This window comes from Typopeltis vanoorti, chromosome 7, assembly GCF_054136105.1.
Source record: "Typopeltis vanoorti isolate ZY-2024b chromosome 7, IOZ_Tvanoo_1.0, whole genome shotgun sequence".
NCBI lineage: Eukaryota > Metazoa > Arthropoda > Arachnida > Uropygi > Thelyphonidae > Typopeltis > Typopeltis vanoorti.
The window spans coordinates 4964940-4983960 of record NC_143555.1 but is presented as its reverse complement, the minus strand read 5'-3'; the positions used below and the strand labels follow the sequence as shown (position 1 = coordinate 4983960).

General features: G+C 39.8%; 1 protein-coding gene across 1 annotated transcript in view; it reads left to right on the top strand.

Annotated features, from left to right (window-relative positions):
* Window positions 1–19021, top strand: part of LOC150104459 (NIF3-like protein 1) — a 157289-nt gene that overhangs the window by 120638 nt on the left and 17630 nt on the right. Inside the window, exon 6 of the mRNA XM_090395556.1 lies at window positions 6700–6823. Within this exon, the coding sequence (XP_090251682.1) occupies window positions 6700–6823 (124 nt within the window). The remainder of the gene's footprint in view (window positions 1–6699; window positions 6824–19021) is intronic.

Below are 19021 nucleotides of genomic sequence, written 5' to 3'. Positions count from 1 at the left end.
CAATGTCATTGATATAAAGGTTAAACAATATAGGTCCTAGTACTGAGCCCTGTGGGACCCCACTTGTAACCTTCTGTCTCCTTGAAACTGCTCCACCATACACAACTCTCTGATACCTATCAGACAGCCAATCCTGAATCCAGTTGACCAATCTGACATCCAGACCCATGTGTTGCAACTTAAATATCAGCTTATCATGTGGAACCCTGTCAAATGCCTTTGCTAAGTCTAAGAAAATTGCAGTATATGCCTTTCCCTCATCTAATGTTCTTGTAACTTTATTATAAAAGGCTAGCATATTGCTAAAACAAGAGCTCCCTTTCACAAATCCATGTTGACTCTCACAGATAACATTACCCTCATCTGCCCAGTGCTGTATACGGTCCCTCACTACTTTCTCCAAGATCTTAACAACTACTGATGACACACAGACTGGTATATAATTAGACACTTCCAGTCTGTTACCACCCTTATGCAATGGCACTATCTTACCTTTCTTCCATTCCCTGGGCACCTTTGTCGAAGCCAGACTTTCATTGAAAAGCCAGGTTAAAGGCACTGTCAGTTCCCTAGCACATTCTCTCAAAACTCGTGGTGAAATACCATCCAGTCCAAAAGCTTTATTGACATCCAGAGTTCTCAGTATCTGAAACACACTTTCCTCCTGTACCTCTAAACCTTGACCCTGCCCTATCCCTCTAGCATTAAAACTGACTCCTCCAGGATGAAATACTCCAATAAAGTGGTCATTGAACAATTCCACTATGTCCTCTGCCTCAGTCACTCTATTCCCATTTTTATCCCACAATATCATTCTTCCACAGTCATTTCTCCTCCTACTGTGGGGGGTGGGGGGGGGGGGGGGTGGGGGGGGGGGGGGGTGGGGGGGGGGGGGGGTGGGGGGGGGGGGGGGTGGGGGGGGGGGGGGGTGGGGGGGGGGGGGGGTGGGGGGGGGGGGGGGTGGGGGGGGGGGGGGGTGGGGGGGGGGGGGGGTGGGGGGGGGGGGGGGTGGGGGGGGGGGGGGGTGGGGGGGGGGGGGGGTGGGGGGGGGGGGGGGTGGGGGGGGGGGGGGGTGGGGGGGGGGGGGGGTGGGGGGGGGGGGGGGTGGGGGGGGGGGGGGGTGGGGGGGGGGGGGGGTGGGGGGGGGGGGGGGTGGGGGGGGGGGGGGGTGGGGGGGGGGGGGGGTGGGGGGGGGGGGGGGTGGGGGGGGGGGGGGGTGGGGGGGGGGGGGGGTGGGGGGGGGGGGGGGTGGGGGGGGGGGGGGGTGGGGGGGGGGGGGGGTGGGGGGGGGGGGGGGTGGGGGGGGGGGGGGGTGGGGGGGGGGGGGGGTGGGGGGGGGGGTAAAGATTATTTTACACAATTTACTTTGGTCAGACAGGTAGGTCTGTTCAGAAATGCATCTTGGAACATCAAGACCACATTTGTCTTTTCAAACCGCAGAAATCTAGTCTCTCCCAACACAGAGTTGAAAATCCAAACCATAGGATCCATTGGGAGAAGTCGAAACTTTTACACAGATCTTTATATAAATATGAACGTTTATATAAAGAAAGTGCTGAAGCCCTACTACACAGACCAAATTTAAACCACAACGATGTTCTTATTATTCCTAAAGTATGGGAAATTGTCATACAAAATTGTGTAAAATAATCTTTATATATATATATTTTATTTATTTTTATTTTTTTAATTTTTTTCAATTTTTTTTTCAGTAATATTTAATTCTATAACACATTATGCACGCATATTGAGATTCCATTGTAATCATGCGCCCTAACTGTATGTTATTCCTAGTATTGTTTAAACTACTGTACTGATGATGTCCCAAGATACTTGGGATGAAATATTTACGAATTAAATAGTCATTACTGTGGTTATTATGTGTGTTTTTAGTTATAGCACATTAGTATCACCCATAGTGAATGCGAGTGAAAATAGTGGCTCGATAGGGAATTGCGGTGTACAAGATGGCAATGTGAGCGGTGATCTAAGAAAGAGTGAGAGCAATTATACAGAAAGAGAAAATGGTTTGAATGATAAAAAAATGAGGAATTATTTGTAGGAAGTGAGATCGCTAGGCTGTGCGCAGTGATACAAGATGCGCAGCGGCAATTAGAGCACCTGCAAAACTCTTTCCAGAGTGATTCGGCTAACGGAAATAAACAGCGTGGGCGAGTTTCCGAAATGAAGGAGAGAGTATTGTATGGTGACTCGTTATTAAGAGGAGTAATAGATGGGAGTGTAACTAAATCGTACTTGCCGGGTGCGAAATTTAAGGATGTAAGTGAGAGCATTAGAGTGCAAAAACAGAGGGTGAAAGAAATAACAATTGTGGCTGGTACGAATGAATTGAAAGGTGATAAATTTTTTATGAGAGAGGACTTGAAAGTATTGTTAAAGGTAGCGAAAGAAAAGAGTGACAGAGTTAGAATGGTGAGTCTGTTATCGCGGTATGACAGAGAGGAGTTTAGAAGGAGGGCCATAATCGCAAATGATATTATGCGCAGGTTATGCGGACGGTGTGGTGTGGAATTTGTGGACGTGTGGAATGAGTTTGATGGGCGAAAGGACTTATACAAGATGGATGAACTGCATTTGAATGGACTTGGTGTGTGGAGACTGGAAAAAGTGTTGCTGAATGAAGTGAAAATGGATGTGCAGAACCAGGGAAACTAGAACTACCAAGGAGGGGGGGAAGTGGATATCCAGACATCAGTGAGACAGTTGAGTGTAAAAATGTATATAATGTACCTGAGCCAGCAATAAGGACAAAAAAATGGGAATGGGATATTTAGAATAACGCATCAAGATAGGGGTGGGACAAAGGGAACACTGCAATTCATGAATACTAATGCCAGGAGTATTAGGAACAAGAAGGAAGAATTTTTGGCCTTGATTGGCTCTTCCTGGCCACAGGTTATTGGCATTAGTGAAACATGGCTGACGGAAGATGATATAGTTAGTGGGATAGAATGTGTAGGTTATAGTATGTTTAGGAGGGACAGAGAGAATAAAATTGGGGGAGGGGTGTTATTGATGATAGCTGATGAACTGCAGCCAAGGAGAATTGAAGTATTGCAGGATAGTGAAAGGAGCTCATTTGAGGCTATTTGGTGTGAGATTGATACTGGCAGAATAAAATATACAGTTGGGTGCTGCTATAGACCAGGTGATGGAATAGATGGTGGAGATGGTATGCATAAACAAATTGATGAAATGAGTGGAAGGAGGGTAATTATTATGGGGGATTTCAACTATGGTAACATTGATTGGAAGGAGGAGAGGACACATGTGAGGAAGGAAATGGATTTTATTCAATTATTAAGGGATAACTATCTGAAACAGCATGTAATTGAAAATACTAGGGGTGTGAGAGTGCTTGACCTGGTAATAGTATCTGAGAATTTGACTGTAATGAATATGACCATGTTGCCACCTATTGGTGAGAGTGATCATAAGGTCTTGACCTGGGAGGTGGCTAAAGGTGTGAAATTTGTGATTAAGACAGGGTATATGTGGAATTACCGTGCTGGCAAGTATGACAAGCTTAGGAGATTGCTTGGATCAGTGCCATGGCATGTACAACTGCAAGGGCTGGACGTCGATAGAGCATGGGAAGTGATCAAAGAGCATTAACAGGAGGTTATGGCTGATTGTATACCTAAGGTCCGAATAGTGAAACAAGGAGGGGTTAAATGGATGAATAACACCATTAAGCTTGAGCTGCAAAAAAAGAAACAACTATGGAGGGAATTTAAAGAAAGGGGTGACCTGCAGGCACACGAACGGTATAAAGTACAGGCTAGAAGGGTAACGAGTGTGGTAAAAACAGAAAAAGCCGATTATGAAAGGAAACTAGCTATGCAAGCAAAAGAGAATCCCAAACAGTTCTTTCAATATGCTGCAAGCAAGAAAAAAACTGTACATGGCAAAATGATTTTAAGGAATGACGATGGTAAAGAGTTCACTGAACCAGTCGATATAGTGGAGTTACTGAGCGCGCACTTTGCAAAAGTATATCATCCAGGTGGTGACGTTGAAAAAATGAAGGAACCATTAGTTTATATGGGAATTGTAATGAATGAAGTGGAGGTGAATAGTCTATTACAGAACCTTAATGTGAATACATCTGTAGGATTGGATGGTATACTGGCACGGGTCTTGCATGAAGCGGCTAATGAATTATCAGTGCCCTTGACCATGTTGTTTAATCTGAGTCTCAGGCCTGGCTTAGTCCCGAAGGCGTGGAAAGAGGGGAAAATAGTTCCACTGCATAAAGGAGGATCCAAGACTATGGTTGCAAATTACCGACCGATCAGCATATCAGGAGTCGTTGTCAAGGTCTTGGAGAAAGTAGTCAAGGGAAAAATACAGGAATGGATTGATGAAAATGAGATACTGTACAGAGGACAGCATGGCTTTGTGAAGGGTAGATCATGCCTCAGTAACTTGCTCAAGTTTTATAACAAGGTGACGGCTGAACTGGATAAGGGAAATGGGTTTACAGCGATACTGCTGGACCTGGCAAAGGCGTTTGACAGGATACCACATGGAATTCTAATCCGTAAACTACAACATATGGGAATGGATATAGGGTTGGTGAGATGGATAGCTGGGTGGTTGATGGAGAGATATCAAAGAGTAGTTTATTCAGGAGTAGAGTCCAAAAAACGGCCTGTGACTAGTGGTGTGCCACAGGGTTCTGTTCTTGGACCACTGCTGTTTAATCTGTTCATTAACGATATAGGGAATGGTCTAAGTGGGACAGTTCATTTGCTCGCTGATGATGCAAAGTTGGGTAGGGCGATAGTGAATGCAGAAGATGTCAAAGTCTTGCAAGATGACTTAGATAGATTGGAGTTCTGGACTAAGGAGAATGGATGTCAATTTAATGTGACAAAATGTAAGGTTATGCATTTCGGAGTGAAAAGATTAGCAGCAGTATACCACATTGGTGGAACTGTACTCCAAGAGATTGTTGAGGCCAGGGACTTGGGAGTGTTGGTGGATAGGGAGATGAAGTTTAGGGGGCACATTGCGAAAGTAGCTAAATCAGCTCATCAACTCACTTGGTTGTTGAAAAATACCTTGACGAGCAGAGAAAAACAAGTTATTGTACCTCTGTACCGAGCCCTGATAAGACCTCATCTCGACTACTGTGCCCAGATTTGGTCACCTCGGTTCCTTCTTGATGGGGAGGAGGTTGAGAGGATCCAGAGGCGAGTGACTAAGATGATAGCAGGTCTATGGAATGCACCATATGAGAACAGGTTGAAGATTTGTGGGTTGCAGAAACTAGTTGATAGGCGAAAAAGGGGAGATATGATTGAGACATTCAAATTGCTAAAAGGATTCTATAGGATTAATTCAGATGATATTTTTGAGATCAGGACTGGTGGTGGGAGAACTAGGGGACACCCATGGAAGCTGGGCAAGAGCGTGGTTAGCAGGGGTGTTAGAGCTGGGTTCTTTACTTTTAGAGTGGTAAATGAGTGGAATAAGCTGCCAGAGTCTGTTGTGGGTGCTGTGACAGTGAGCGAGTTCAAGGCAAGGTATGATAGATACTGTGAGAATGTTGAACAGCTGTGTGAACATGATGTTTAGGGCCTCCCTCGATGAGTCTAAGGACTCCTAGAGTAGCCCGTGGTAATAATAATAATAATAATAGTACTAATGTGCTATATATTTACAATCTTTTGTGGATGAGACAAGTGATTTTTTGAGTGGAATTTCAATAATGTGTAAGCAGAGCTAATCTAAGGAAGTATGGCCACTTAAATAGAATGGATGAATAGAAGGGATAGCAAAATGGGTGTCTAGGGGGGGGGGATTGATTCAATGCCTTTGAAGCATGGAATGCTAGATATGACAATATTGGAGTTCTCACAAGTAATAGGGTGATATGGAGGAAAATTGTTGTTAGGAGATTAATAATAATGTAAACTTAATCATGTAGTGCTGTCATAGTAACCTGAACATCCCTTTGGGGTACATATATGGAAATTGTTGATGACTAGAATTTTGGCATTTTTAAAAGTTTTTTTTTAGTGGGTGGGAGGAGGGTTGATTTCGTTGTTTTTTTGCAATTTATTCTCCTTTTTTTATGCTGTGTTGCTGTTCACAATATTGTTTTTCAAGAGTGGACTGCCAGTCTTGAACTGTTTTTTTAAACCAGTGAAGATGTAGTACTCTTTCTGACAGAATTATTGTCTTTTGCTTTGGCTGTAGGTTGCTCAAAAAAAAGAAAAAAGCCTAAGCATCAAACATAAGTGTGCTTGATATATCATTTTACTTTCAAGCACAAATTTTTACATAAGTAATATCTGTATAGTCACCTGCATTAAATTAAAAAAAAAAAAAAAAAATTCAATCCATTTGGCTTGTTTTTCACATTCTCAATGTGCTTATTCAGGAATGAAAATTAACAAAATACTGAAAAGGAAGGTAAATAGGAGAGAAATTTATATCTTATAAAGGTTTTTTAAAAAAAAAAACAGCAGTTGACATCATGTATCCAGTAGCATATGTGAACACATTGAGCTAGTTAACCAGCTCAATACAAACAGTGAACTTAGTTTGTAAAAGTGAACAATGAACAAAACTTTAGAAAATGTTATTTTAAAAATTTTTGTCCATTAGAATTCTGACTGTTATTTCATTGTTATTACCTAAGTAAATGTATCCATATCCCTCTTTAAGTTCTGATGGCATGAAGAAACATGTGAAGATATGTGTTGGAAGACTTTCCTTTGGAGATGTAATGAAGTTGATTACACAGGATTCAGCATCGATCATATCTGTAGCTGTAACAGAAATATCCAAAGTAAGTTTTGTTACTGTTCTTGAAATTTATTTATTTAAATTTTAATGAAATAATTTAATTTAAATCAGCATTTGGTATATTTACTTATTTATTTATAGACCCATTGTTAATTTGAGATCTTTAAAAATGTCTTCAGTCTTTAAAAACGACTCCATAACCCCAACAGAATAATAGTGGCATCAAAAGAAAAGGCTAACATAGATGCCAAAGATGAGAACATTAAAAAAAATATTGGAAAAGCATTAAAACATTAATAGTATGATACTGTATGTCTGGCTGTCATATACCAGAGTAATATATACTTGAGTATTTCAATAGTTAATATCACAGATTTGGATCAGGATATTATTATAAAATTAAGTAACTTAAGAGATTGAGTGAGAGATAAAGAAAATTCAAAAATAATTTATAACAGTTTGTTTAAAATGTTTGTGTTTTGCAAGTGCTATATACAACTTTGCATTAGAAATACAACTTTCTCCTAAAGAGAAAAGGGCTCACGAACTTAAACATCAGACTTAAAGAACACGAACACCACACAAGATTTTTTGTCTTCTCTTGAATAACACAGGATTTGATGAGAACACACAAGCAAAAGCAGTTAATTCAAACTTATAAAGTACAGTTTCTTCTCTCAAATGGTCATTAAAATATAATTACTTAACTCTTACCTGTTTTTCTTCTAAAGCACAAAAATAATTTGTGCACTTTCTTAAATAAAATAGTATTTTTTCTTTCATATCTTCTTTAGCATATCAGTTTCTTTTCTGTTTTCTTGAAATACAAAAATAATTTTGAAGTTCCTGTTTTTCTTCTAAAAACCTCTTCCTTATCCTCGAATAAAAAAAATTATTACTTTTGGGTTCACAGCATTTAACTAGATAAGATTGCTGCATAATATCAAAAGGAACTGTCCATTGCTTCGGTAGAAATATATATCACTTTTATCTAACTGCTTAGCTTACTCTGAAAGAAATTCATCCATTAATTTTGGTGTAACTTTGTTTCCCCTCATAATGCTCTTTTCCACCTTTTTGGCTTAAGAATTCCTTAACTCTTTCTCCCCTAAACCTCCAACTTTTTAGAACGTCTTTTCTTTTCTCTGTTCTCATCAGTGCAACAGCTGTTCTAATATTCTCTCTCACTACATTAATTTCCTCTTTGGAAGTACAAACTTTGCACAAGTACAAACTGGCTGGTGCAATAAGTAACATAGCAATGAGACAAAATTAAAACCATTGCTTGTTATGAACAAGACTACAGTTCTTTAATGACATGAAAATGTCATCAGAAAGTTCAATGTTCTCATCTTTCAAGTTACAGAAATAAAAAAAACGAAATTAGAGGCGAGTCCTTTTTACAAATAAATTTGGCAATTAAACAGTTTGCAACAGCCATAACTATACAGAGATTTCTCTTATATGTAACATATGTAACATTAGTAAAGAAATTTCTGATCACAAGAAATAATGCATTTTTACTCTACATTTAGGAAATGTGTACATACATGGCAAACTAAAAGTTATCCTTTCCTTTTTATTTATTTATTTCTTTATTTAATTTAAATTGGCCACTGCTAAAAATTTAATAAAAATCTTATATCGCAAAATAGCAGATACCGTACAATACCAATGAAGACACTTTGACAGTTGAAATTTCCAGGTTAATAGAAATTATTTTTCAACTGAACAAGTAGTTAGAAAAGGTCAAGAAGCATTTAAAAAAAAAAAAATCAGCTAATGCCTTTTTTATTCCCGTATAGGGAGTAGCCGAAGCCGTTTCAGCCCTATCTAACTTTTTGGAGACCGAGTGGGCAGTTAGCTCAGTGGATGTGGCGTTTACACACTATGGCGCTTGACCGCACGAAGGAAGACTTCTTGGTTTTAAATCTAGTCAGCGACTAGAGGAAATTTTTCTAAGCCTTTTTTCGACGAGTTCCCGAGTTAGTTGATCTCTTGCATGGGCAAGCGGGTTTTTTTCTCCTGGAAACTTGGGTTTTTATTATTATTATTCAGGCCTCCATGGAGTCAAAAGACTCATTGTGGGAGGTCCTTCCTAAGAACATAAAGTCTGTCAAGACTCATCGAGGGGATGTTCCCCCTAAGAAACATAAAGTCTATCATACCACTCCTTAAACTCATTGACCGTTCTTGCCCTCACCACTCTATCAGGCAATGCATTCCACAGCTCAACCACCCTCCATGCAAAGAAACCACTCCTCACCCTCTTGCTCACAGTTTCCTTTCGTAACTTCCAGGGATGGCCTCTTGTCATCACTCCTTTCCACTGTTCAACCTAGTGAAAGAACTCCCCAATGTCAACCCTGTAACCACCTCTCAATAGTTTAAAAGTCTCAATCATATCACCTCTCCTTCTATCCGCCAAACTCTGCGGTCCACATTCCCTCAGCCCATTCTCATAACTATCCTTGTACAGTCCTGAGACCAACTTTGTCATCCGTCTTTGTATATTTTCCACAGTTAATTTATCCCCTTCAAATCCTCGGGACCAAATCTGAGAACAATAATCCAAGTGTGGTCTGATCAGAAACTTATACAACGGAATGATAACCCTCTTATCTCTGCAGGTCAGTGTCCTTCTCATAATTGCAGCAATCGTCTGTGTTACCTTCACCACCTTTGCAATGTGTCCCCTAAACTACAGGTTTCTATCAATCATCAACCCCAGATCTCTTGTCTCCCCAACTTCCTCCAGTATAACTCCTCCCATAGAGTATGCAGCATCCCATCGATGTTTCCCAAACCTCAAGACCTTGCATTTTGCTGCATTAAACTGACACCCCCATTCATTTGCCCATCTATCTAGCTTATTCAAATCCTCTTGCAGGGCTACCACATCTGCACTATTACTAATAATCCTTCCCAGCTTCGTATCATCTGCAAACAACTGAATATCCCCTTGCAATCCACTGGCAATGTCATTGATATAAAGGTTAAACAATATAGGTCCTAGTACTGAGCCCTGTGGGACCCCACTTGTAACCTTCTGTCTCCTTGAAACTGCTCCACCATACACAACTCTCTGATACCTATCAGACAGCCAATCCTGAATCCAGTTGACCAATCTGACATCCAGACCCATGTGTTGCAACTTAAATATCAGCTTATCATGTGGAACCCTGTCAAATGCCTTTGCTAAGTCTAAGAAAATTGCAGTATATGCCTTTCCCTCATCTAATGTTCTTGTAACTTTATTATAAAAGGCTAGCATATTGCTAAAACAAGAGCTCCCTTTCACAAATCCATGTTGACTCTCACAGATAACATTACCCTCATCTGCCCAGTGCTGTATACGGTCCCTCACTACTTTCTCCAAGATCTTAACAACTACTGATGACACACAGACTGGTATATAATTAGACACTTCCAGTCTGTTACCACCCTTATGCAATGGCACTATCTTACCTTTCTTCCATTCCCTGGGCACCTTTGTCGAAGCCAGACTTTCATTGAAAAGCCAGGTTAAAGGCACTGTCAGTTCCCTAGCACATTCTCTCAAAACTCGTGGTGAAATACCATCCAGTCCAAAAGCTTTATTGACATCCAGAGTTCTCAGTATCTGAAACACACTTTCCTCCTGTACCTCTAAACCTTGACCCTGCCCTATCCCTCTAGCATTAAAACTGACTCCTCCAGGATGAAATACTCCAATAAAGTGGTCATTGAACAATTCCACTATGTCCTCTGCCTCAGTCACTCTATTCCCATTTTTATCCCACAATATCATTCTTCCACAGTCATTTCTCCTCCTACTGGCCACATAGCTAAAAAATTCCCTAGGATTTTCTTTGGATCTTAGGGCCAATCTCCTCTCATATTCCAGTTTTGCTTTCCTTACCACACTAGTCACTCTTCTGGCCTGTGTCTTATATTCTTCACGCATCCTCTCTTCACCTGTCTCCTTATATCTCTTCCATAGCCTCTTTTTCACATGCAATTCCTGTTTAATATTGTTTGTCATCCACTTTACTCTAAATTGTGTCCTCTTCTTCACTCGTGGTATACAACTTACCATTGCTGCTAACAAATATTCTTTCACAATTTCCCACGCACTAACGATATCCCGGCCTTCCAATTCCTCCCTCCATGAAACTTCCCGAAATTGACGTCTAAGACTATTATAATCACCTGCATTATAATTCCACATAAGTTCCTGTCTCTTTGATACTCCTGCATGTCTATTTATTTTCCAAGTCAAAACCATATGGTCACTCTCTCTCCAACTGGTGGGAGAGATGTCATCTCAGTTATTATCAACTCTTTTGATGCTATAACCAAATCTAAAACTCTTGAACCTCTTGTTCCCTCTGTTACATGTTGCCTAAGAGATTTGTCCTTCAAGAATTCTAGAAATTCCATTCCACTATTGCTATATGCATCTTCCTCTCTCCAATTTATACTACTGTAGTTAAAATCTCCCATAACAATCATTCTTCTTGCACTTGCCAAACTTAGCTGTCTAAACATCTCCTGGTCCCCATCCTCCGTGCTCCTGGGTCTGTAGCAACACCCCACTAAATATCCTGTCTTGCCTACCTCTACCGCACACCATATGCTCTCAAAATCATTTGTCTCACTTCCTTCCAAAGCCTCCACTCTTAGAGGACATAGGTCATTACTTATCATAAGCAGTACCCCACCACCACGCTTTCCCCTCCTATCCTGACAAAAAATGCTATACCCAGCGACTTCTATTCCTGTTATTATATCCCCTTCTGTCAACCACGTCTCAGTGATCCCAATAATTTTTGGCCAGGCTGATGCTATCTGTGCCGCCAATTCCTCTCCCTTATTCCGGATACTCCTGGCATTAGTATAAAGCATATAAATGCCATTGTTTCTATACCCAGCATTATCCCTTCTAGACTCCACTGGGCTCAGTGTTACCTGACATCGTCTCCCTTCTCCCAAGTATCCATTCCCACAAGAGGCCACCCTTGCTATCATCCTCCCTGGGACACACTGACTCTTTCAGAACAGCAATCTCTCCAGATGCCTACGTCCTTCCTCATTCAAATGTAAACGGTCTCTCGCATACAATTCCTCTCTTTCCTCAAATGCACTCCAAGCATCCACATATACCAGTCCTCTCTTGTCACACATTCTTGCTATTATGCCATTCAATATCACTGCTCTTCTGCTCAGCTCATCATTATCATACCTAGGCAACACACACACACACTATTTTTCCTCTCTCTGTCTTCTTCCGTACAGTCTCAAGCAAAAACCTCATATCTCTCGCTGCCTGACTTACATTACCACTCAAGTCATTCGTTCCTACCATCACAATCATCTCATCCACCCTTTCACCTCTCTTAATTGCCATAGCCACCCTTTCTATTGTTCCTCCTGGCAAACACTCCTCACGCATCCTATCTTGAACACCACGGATCATTGAGTTGCCATACATTATACCTCTTACCATTCCCTCTCTCCTATTGTTTCCATTCTCTCCTCTTCTTTCATTCCCATAGGTCTCTCTCATTCCCTCTCCTCTACTGCTATTCTCTCTTCTAGCATTCCCATACCTCTCTCTCCTACTGTTTCCATTCTCTCCTCTTCTAGCACTCCCATACATCTCTCTCATTCCCTCTCTCCTACTGTTTCCATTTTCTCCACTTCTAGCACTTCCATATCCCTCTCTCATTCTGTCTCTCCTACTATTTCCATCCTCTCGTCTTCTAGCATTCCCATACCTCTCTCTCATTCCATCTCTCCTACCATTTCCATTCTCTCCTCTTCTAGCACTTCCATATCTCTCTCTCATTCCATCTCTCCTACCATTTCCATTCTCTCCTCTTCTAGCACTTCCATATCTCTCTCTCATTCCATCTCTCCTACTGTTTCCATCCTCTCATCTGCTAGCATTCCCATACCTCTCTCTCATTCCCTCTCTTCTACTGTTTCCATTCTCTCCTCTTCTAGCATCCCCATACCTCTCACTCATACTCCCTAAATTCTCTCTCTCACCTACTCTGATTCTCCTTGCATTTATCTCTTCCATTCTCCTAATCTTATCTTTCATACTTCTGCTCTCTTTCACAAGACATTCCACCTCCTCTTTCAACTCATCTATCTCCCTCTGCAGGTCAGTCACTCTTAATCTAAATTCACTCTCCCAAACAAAACCATCTCCTAAACTTTCACAGTCACTCACACCTTCCACACTATCAACTATTTTTTTCTCATTCATATATATCTTTTTTTCATTCTCTCCTATCACACTACTTGTCTTCCTACATTCATTCCCAGTTCCTGGAGCAACAAAGTCGGATATCGATATTTCTAATGCACTTATTTCCTCCAACTGCCTGCATTTTGCACATATACACTCTCCACTCTCTTTCTCAATCCACATATCTAATTCCCGAGATGCATACATGCTGCAAGTACTGTATGCCACAAAGTCCCTTATGATATTGCTAATAATTGAGTCCTTAAATGGCGGAGGACTTGGCGATACGCCACTTGCGACTGCTGCTGAATCCGTCATCATTCCTTACTGCCGAGTAGCATAATCGTTAATTATTCAATTAATAAATTCCGTTAAATAAATAGGAAAAAAAAAAGTACAAACAATTACAAGCAAAACAAAACATTTAAGTACACTAAATAAAATGAAATATAACTAAATACAGTAATGAAAACTTAGCTTCGTTTTGTCTTCCACCGTTATGCATTTGATTCCGAAGGTAACCAAAATATATTATATCGCGACAGCAACTAACTTCCAAAAAACAACCACTGAAGTACACTCGTATTCAGAGAAACGATTTAGCACTCAAAAACATAGAAAAACGGGAAAAAAATGGACTATTCACCAATTAAAAATCACTTTCTTCTACACAGCTCAAATTCACCGCCACATGCTACGGCGACGCTAGCGCCACATTTTTTCGTCCTGTAAACTCAAGAAAATCAACCATAGAACCAACTCTATTTTCAGACATTAATAAATCTATTGTGTTAGGGTTAGGAACCATGAGATGGTGGCACTTGTTGAGCCATCTCTCTTCACTGCGTACTGCTTAATTAGTGATAGCCTCAGGCCAGCTATCTCTAATTGGGTACCAGTGGAGATGAACTACCCACTCTGAAGCATTTAAAAAAATTTTTTTTTAATTCACAACATAAGAAAAATAAGCAGAACAAAGCACAAAAGTTAGTAAGAAGCTAATGAATAATAGTTAAGTAATCAGTTAGAAGGTAAAAAAAAAAAAGCAATATTGTATGGTGATTCACTCATTAAATTTGCACTAGATGATGGAATCAATGAGCTTTCCAAGAATGAAAATTAAGAATGTGATGAACCTTAACAGTAAAAGAGTTAGTAGTGCTCATAGGAAAAAATGATTTATGTAGTGACAAATGCATTATGAGAGAAAATATTTATGGAATAAGTGAAAAAGAACAACAAGAGAGTGAAAACTGTAGCAGATGATTCAATGTGCAGGCTATGCAGAAGAAATGAGTGTAAGTTTTTGGATGTAATGAGTGAGTTTGATAAAAGAGACTTGTATAAGAGGGACAGCCTGCATGTGATTCGATTTTGCATTGGAATCTGGAGAAATTGTTTATTGGGGTGAGATGTAATTCAAAGAGTCAGATAAACTGGATCATTGTGGGAAGAACAATGAAAATGTGTTTAAGTAATCAGATATGCAAACGTGATAATGATATGAAAATGTTAGTAAGCATGATTATGAATTTCGTGAAAGGGTGGACCCAGTGGTGAGCTATGGAAATTTTAACAAAGGGCTTGCGTATCGTCGAGCAAAAAAAAAAGAAAAAAAAAAAGCCGTATTTCACACAAAAACTTTTATTAATACAGGTTGTGTACAAATCCCAATCAAAAAGTATGAGAGGACAATCAACCTCTAAAGGCTATCATTTTTAAACAAATATTTCATGATTTACACATGAAATATTTGCACACAATCAACTTTGTTAATTTATCTTACAAGGGGATAAAAAAAACCCTCATTATTTTAAAGCCGGATACGAAACTCGGAGATCGAAATCTAATCTAAGAGTTTCACGCCGAAGAACTATTCGCGAGTCCAAGCGAAGTCAACACCTGGGTAGTGCAACTCGGAGCAAAGGTGAAGCAAGCTCCATCCATTATAGAGTTGAAACAATAATTCCAAATAATCTATACACTGCCGAATAGACTAATTTTTGTTAGGTTACCGTATGAGTTTGTTGCTTAATATGTTTAAAAAAAAAATTTTGTTTTTGAAAAAATAAAAAAGTAAACAAGAAGAAGAAGGGGCTCGCAATTTGAGAAAAGTTTAACAAAGGGCTCGTGCGAGCCCCTTATAGCTCACCACTGGGTGGACCTTATGTTGAGACCTTTTGAGTGTGTATGGATGAGAAACAAAGTTACCCAACTGGGCCAAGCAGACTGCAGCAGGTTTAACCACCCAACCGGCCAAGACGTATATATGTGTCCAGGTTACCATGGATGCGAAGTGCATATAAAAATTGTAATACCATTGATATTACATTGAAATATATGATGGTGTTTTATCCATATTGACGGTGATGTGGTTAAGTAAACAGAAAGCCAGTAGGTAACTTGTTATGACTGTACACAAATGCCAAGAGCATCAGGAACAAAAAAGGGCTAAGTTTATCATTGTGGTGAATACATTATTGTCTAAAGTTGTTGTCATTAGTGAAATCTGGCTCTTTATTCAGATATACTGTAAAATTTTGATTTACGCTATTTAATGTTTGCTTATGTTTATATAAGGTTTCTTTTATCTCTGTGTATCTTCCCCTCTTACATCGTTATTTTTATCTTTCCTTTACATACAAGAGAATAACTTAGCTAAGCAAGCATAATAACCCTTAAATCAATTTTATCTCAAACAACTCCGAATTACTCAGTCATGGTGGTTACTGCACTTGGTTCACAGAGGTTCGTTTAGTTTTTATGAGACAGTGCATTGGCTAACAAAGATTAGGCAAGCTGTTAACAAAATCAAATATGTTTATTTTAACTAAGACAGTTAATATACAAAAGTAATGGGACATATCATGTGCCTGACTCTCCACATATTCATTAAGAGAATTCACTTAAAGCATTAGACAAAGAAATTATATACACTCAACTTGTTAGACATGTGGATGGATTTTAGCATACATTACCTTACTTTCATTACTAACAATATAAGGCAAAATTATACATAACACATTCTAAGCACTAGGTAACACAAGCAATACTCAGGTTTACAATATTCCTTTATGCATATCCAGACTCACATTTGGCTATCTGACCCCTTCAACACATTACACCATTAACTAAACAGAACTGATATCTGTCATCTATGCACACAATCTTGGATATTAAGATAGAGCAATCTACTTACAATCTCATAATATCAGGTAAAGTCCTGGATCCTAAGGGATAAGGTGAATTCTGCTGGTTTCTTTTTCCTTCTTGCATGATGGCTGTGATTGGGCACTATCCGACAGTTGTTGTCTTGCAAATTCCTTCTTTGTAACAGTAATGTATTTCTTTGCCGATGTTAGGAACTGCTTCAGCTGTGACAAATAAGCATGCATGTGGATTGGTGCATTCGTCAAAGAATTTCACGGAAGTATATCTTGAAATACAGCCACGAACTCCCCATGATCTCCCAGACTACTCACTCGTGGGATTCCAACTCTTCCCCTCCTCAAAAACCTTGCCACAGGAACAAAAAAAAGAGAGAGAGAGCCTTCTTGCCCCTCAATCTCCACCTTTTATATCATTTGCTTTCCTTCCAAAACTTCCCAGATTTATTGGAAGCGCCCTTAAGTCGCCCACTCTTACTTTAGGTTTGGTGGCAAAAACTCCTATAATTCTTTGACCTTTGAGACTGTTGTTGAACTTCAGTTTACTAGCCTAATCCTGTCTGATCTTTTTAGTTACAATTGCTTGTGGTTCTACATTCAATTATTCTAACATTATATTACAAATTTTATTACATTAAGGCATGCATATACACTTTTAATTATAAGTATTTCATGGCCCATGTAAAATCGATATAGGTGAAAAATATTTCTATTTTTTTGTTTTTTTGTGACCCTTCCCTTAATGCATAGCATTATACATGTCCACAAGGAGATGTGCTTTGCATTATGGGAGATATTAAGACAAGGAGTGATGAGAGCTTGGTTCACCTTTACCACGAGTTGCCTCAGTCCTGAAGATACTTCAGGTGCAAACTTTGTTTGCTTACACTTGTAAAGGATTAAACTAAATTTATTATAGTCTAACCAAGTGAAAAAAAAAAAAAACTTTAACATCTTTCTCTAAATCCAGAATAATTTAACAATAAGGTGAGACACCTTTTGGCAACTCATATAGGTGAATATGACGTCTCCATTTCTTCCATCTTGGTATCACCATCTCTGGGTCTGGCTCCAACTGACAAGACCTCAATAAAGGTCGAAACCGGTCTAGATAGTGGCCCTTCCCTTAATGCATAGCATTATACATGTCTGCAAGGAGATGTGCTTTGCATTATGGGAGATACTAAGACAAGGAGTGATGAGAGCTCGGTCCACCTTTGCCACGAGTTGCCCTAGTCCTGAAGATACTTCAGGCACAAACTTTGTATGCTTACACTTGGATAAAGGATTAAACTAAATTTATTATTATTAGAGAAAACATTATTATTATTATTATTAACATCTGACTTCCATGGAGTCAAAGACTCACTGCAGTTGGTCCATATGCTGTTACACATCGAACTGTGTCTTAAACCCATTTGCAGTTTCCACATTCATCACACTTTCAGGCATTGCCATTCCACTCGCCAGTCACTCTCCATGCAAATCACCAATCACTCACATCCTCCTTATACAACTTATAGAGATGGCCTCTCATTCTGCCCTTGCCTTTCTCTTTTCTGTGAAAAATATCCACATTAATCTGATAACAATTTCTTACCAACTTATGTCTCAATCATATATCTTCTTCTTCTAATCACCAGGCTCTGTAAGTTGCATTCCATCAATCTCTCCTCATATCTGACATTCTATAAACCTAACACTGACTTAGTAAACCTTCTCTGGACCCTTTCCAATGCATCCTCATTCCCTTTAAAACTAGGAGACCAAATCTACACTCACAATAGTCCATATATATCGCCTGATCAAAATTGTATACAAGAGAACCTCTTTGTTTCTGCAAATCAGTGACCTCCTTATTATTGCCATAATCTCCTGAGATGTTCTTACAGTTTTAGCAATGTGACCACTAAACTTCAAGTCTATGTCCACCATAACTGCCAGATCTCTCTCATCTCTTCGATCTCCTTCAAAATTTCTCCATTAATACCAAAATAACAAAGAATCAATACATCGAGTTCCAATCCCATACATCTCTGGCATATCAGGGCCTATTTTAAGAATTCTGAAGAAGCATGATTTAGTAGCTACTTCCCATTAATAAACTATCCATGTATTTCCCGTCGTCTAAAGATAAACTCTCAGTCAGTTGTGTCTCTTCCTGGTGTATATGTATTGTAGCCTGTGTAGCTCAGTAGAAGTGCCTGCCGTTTGCACTTACGTAGCTTGACCGCACAAAGAAAGATTTGGGGTTCAAATCTAGTCGTCGATAGAGGACATCTGAGCTTTTTTTTGTCGGCCTGGTTGGCCGAGTGGATAGCGTATCCGCTTTCCAGCCAAAGGGCTGCGGGTTCGAATCCCGCCGTGGGCATGGATGTTTGTGATTGTCTGTGGAAATACCAGTGGTGGTAGGCGGTAGATGGCATTGGTGTAGTTGTGGTCAGTTGTGATTGAATGGTGGAGACGGAGTTGTAGACCTGGTATCCTCCCTCGGTGAGTCCTTGGACTCCCTGGAGGTGTCAAATAATATAATATCAAGTTCCATGTGACTGCCAGCTTTCCTACTTTGGACAAACTTGGGCGTTCAATAGAAAAAAGAATACAAGAACATCAATCTTATATTCTTCACAACAAATCCAACAAGTCTAGATTGGCACAGCATGGAATACAGGCATTCAACAACATTCTCTAGTCTAAAACTTGCTTTCTACACAGATGTCAGTATAAATTTGAATGCCTGTTCAAAGAGAGTGCTGAAGCCTTACTTCATGTCCTAACTTGAATTGCAATGATTAGCTATCCTTGTCAAAAATATGGGAAAGTTTGATCTGAATAA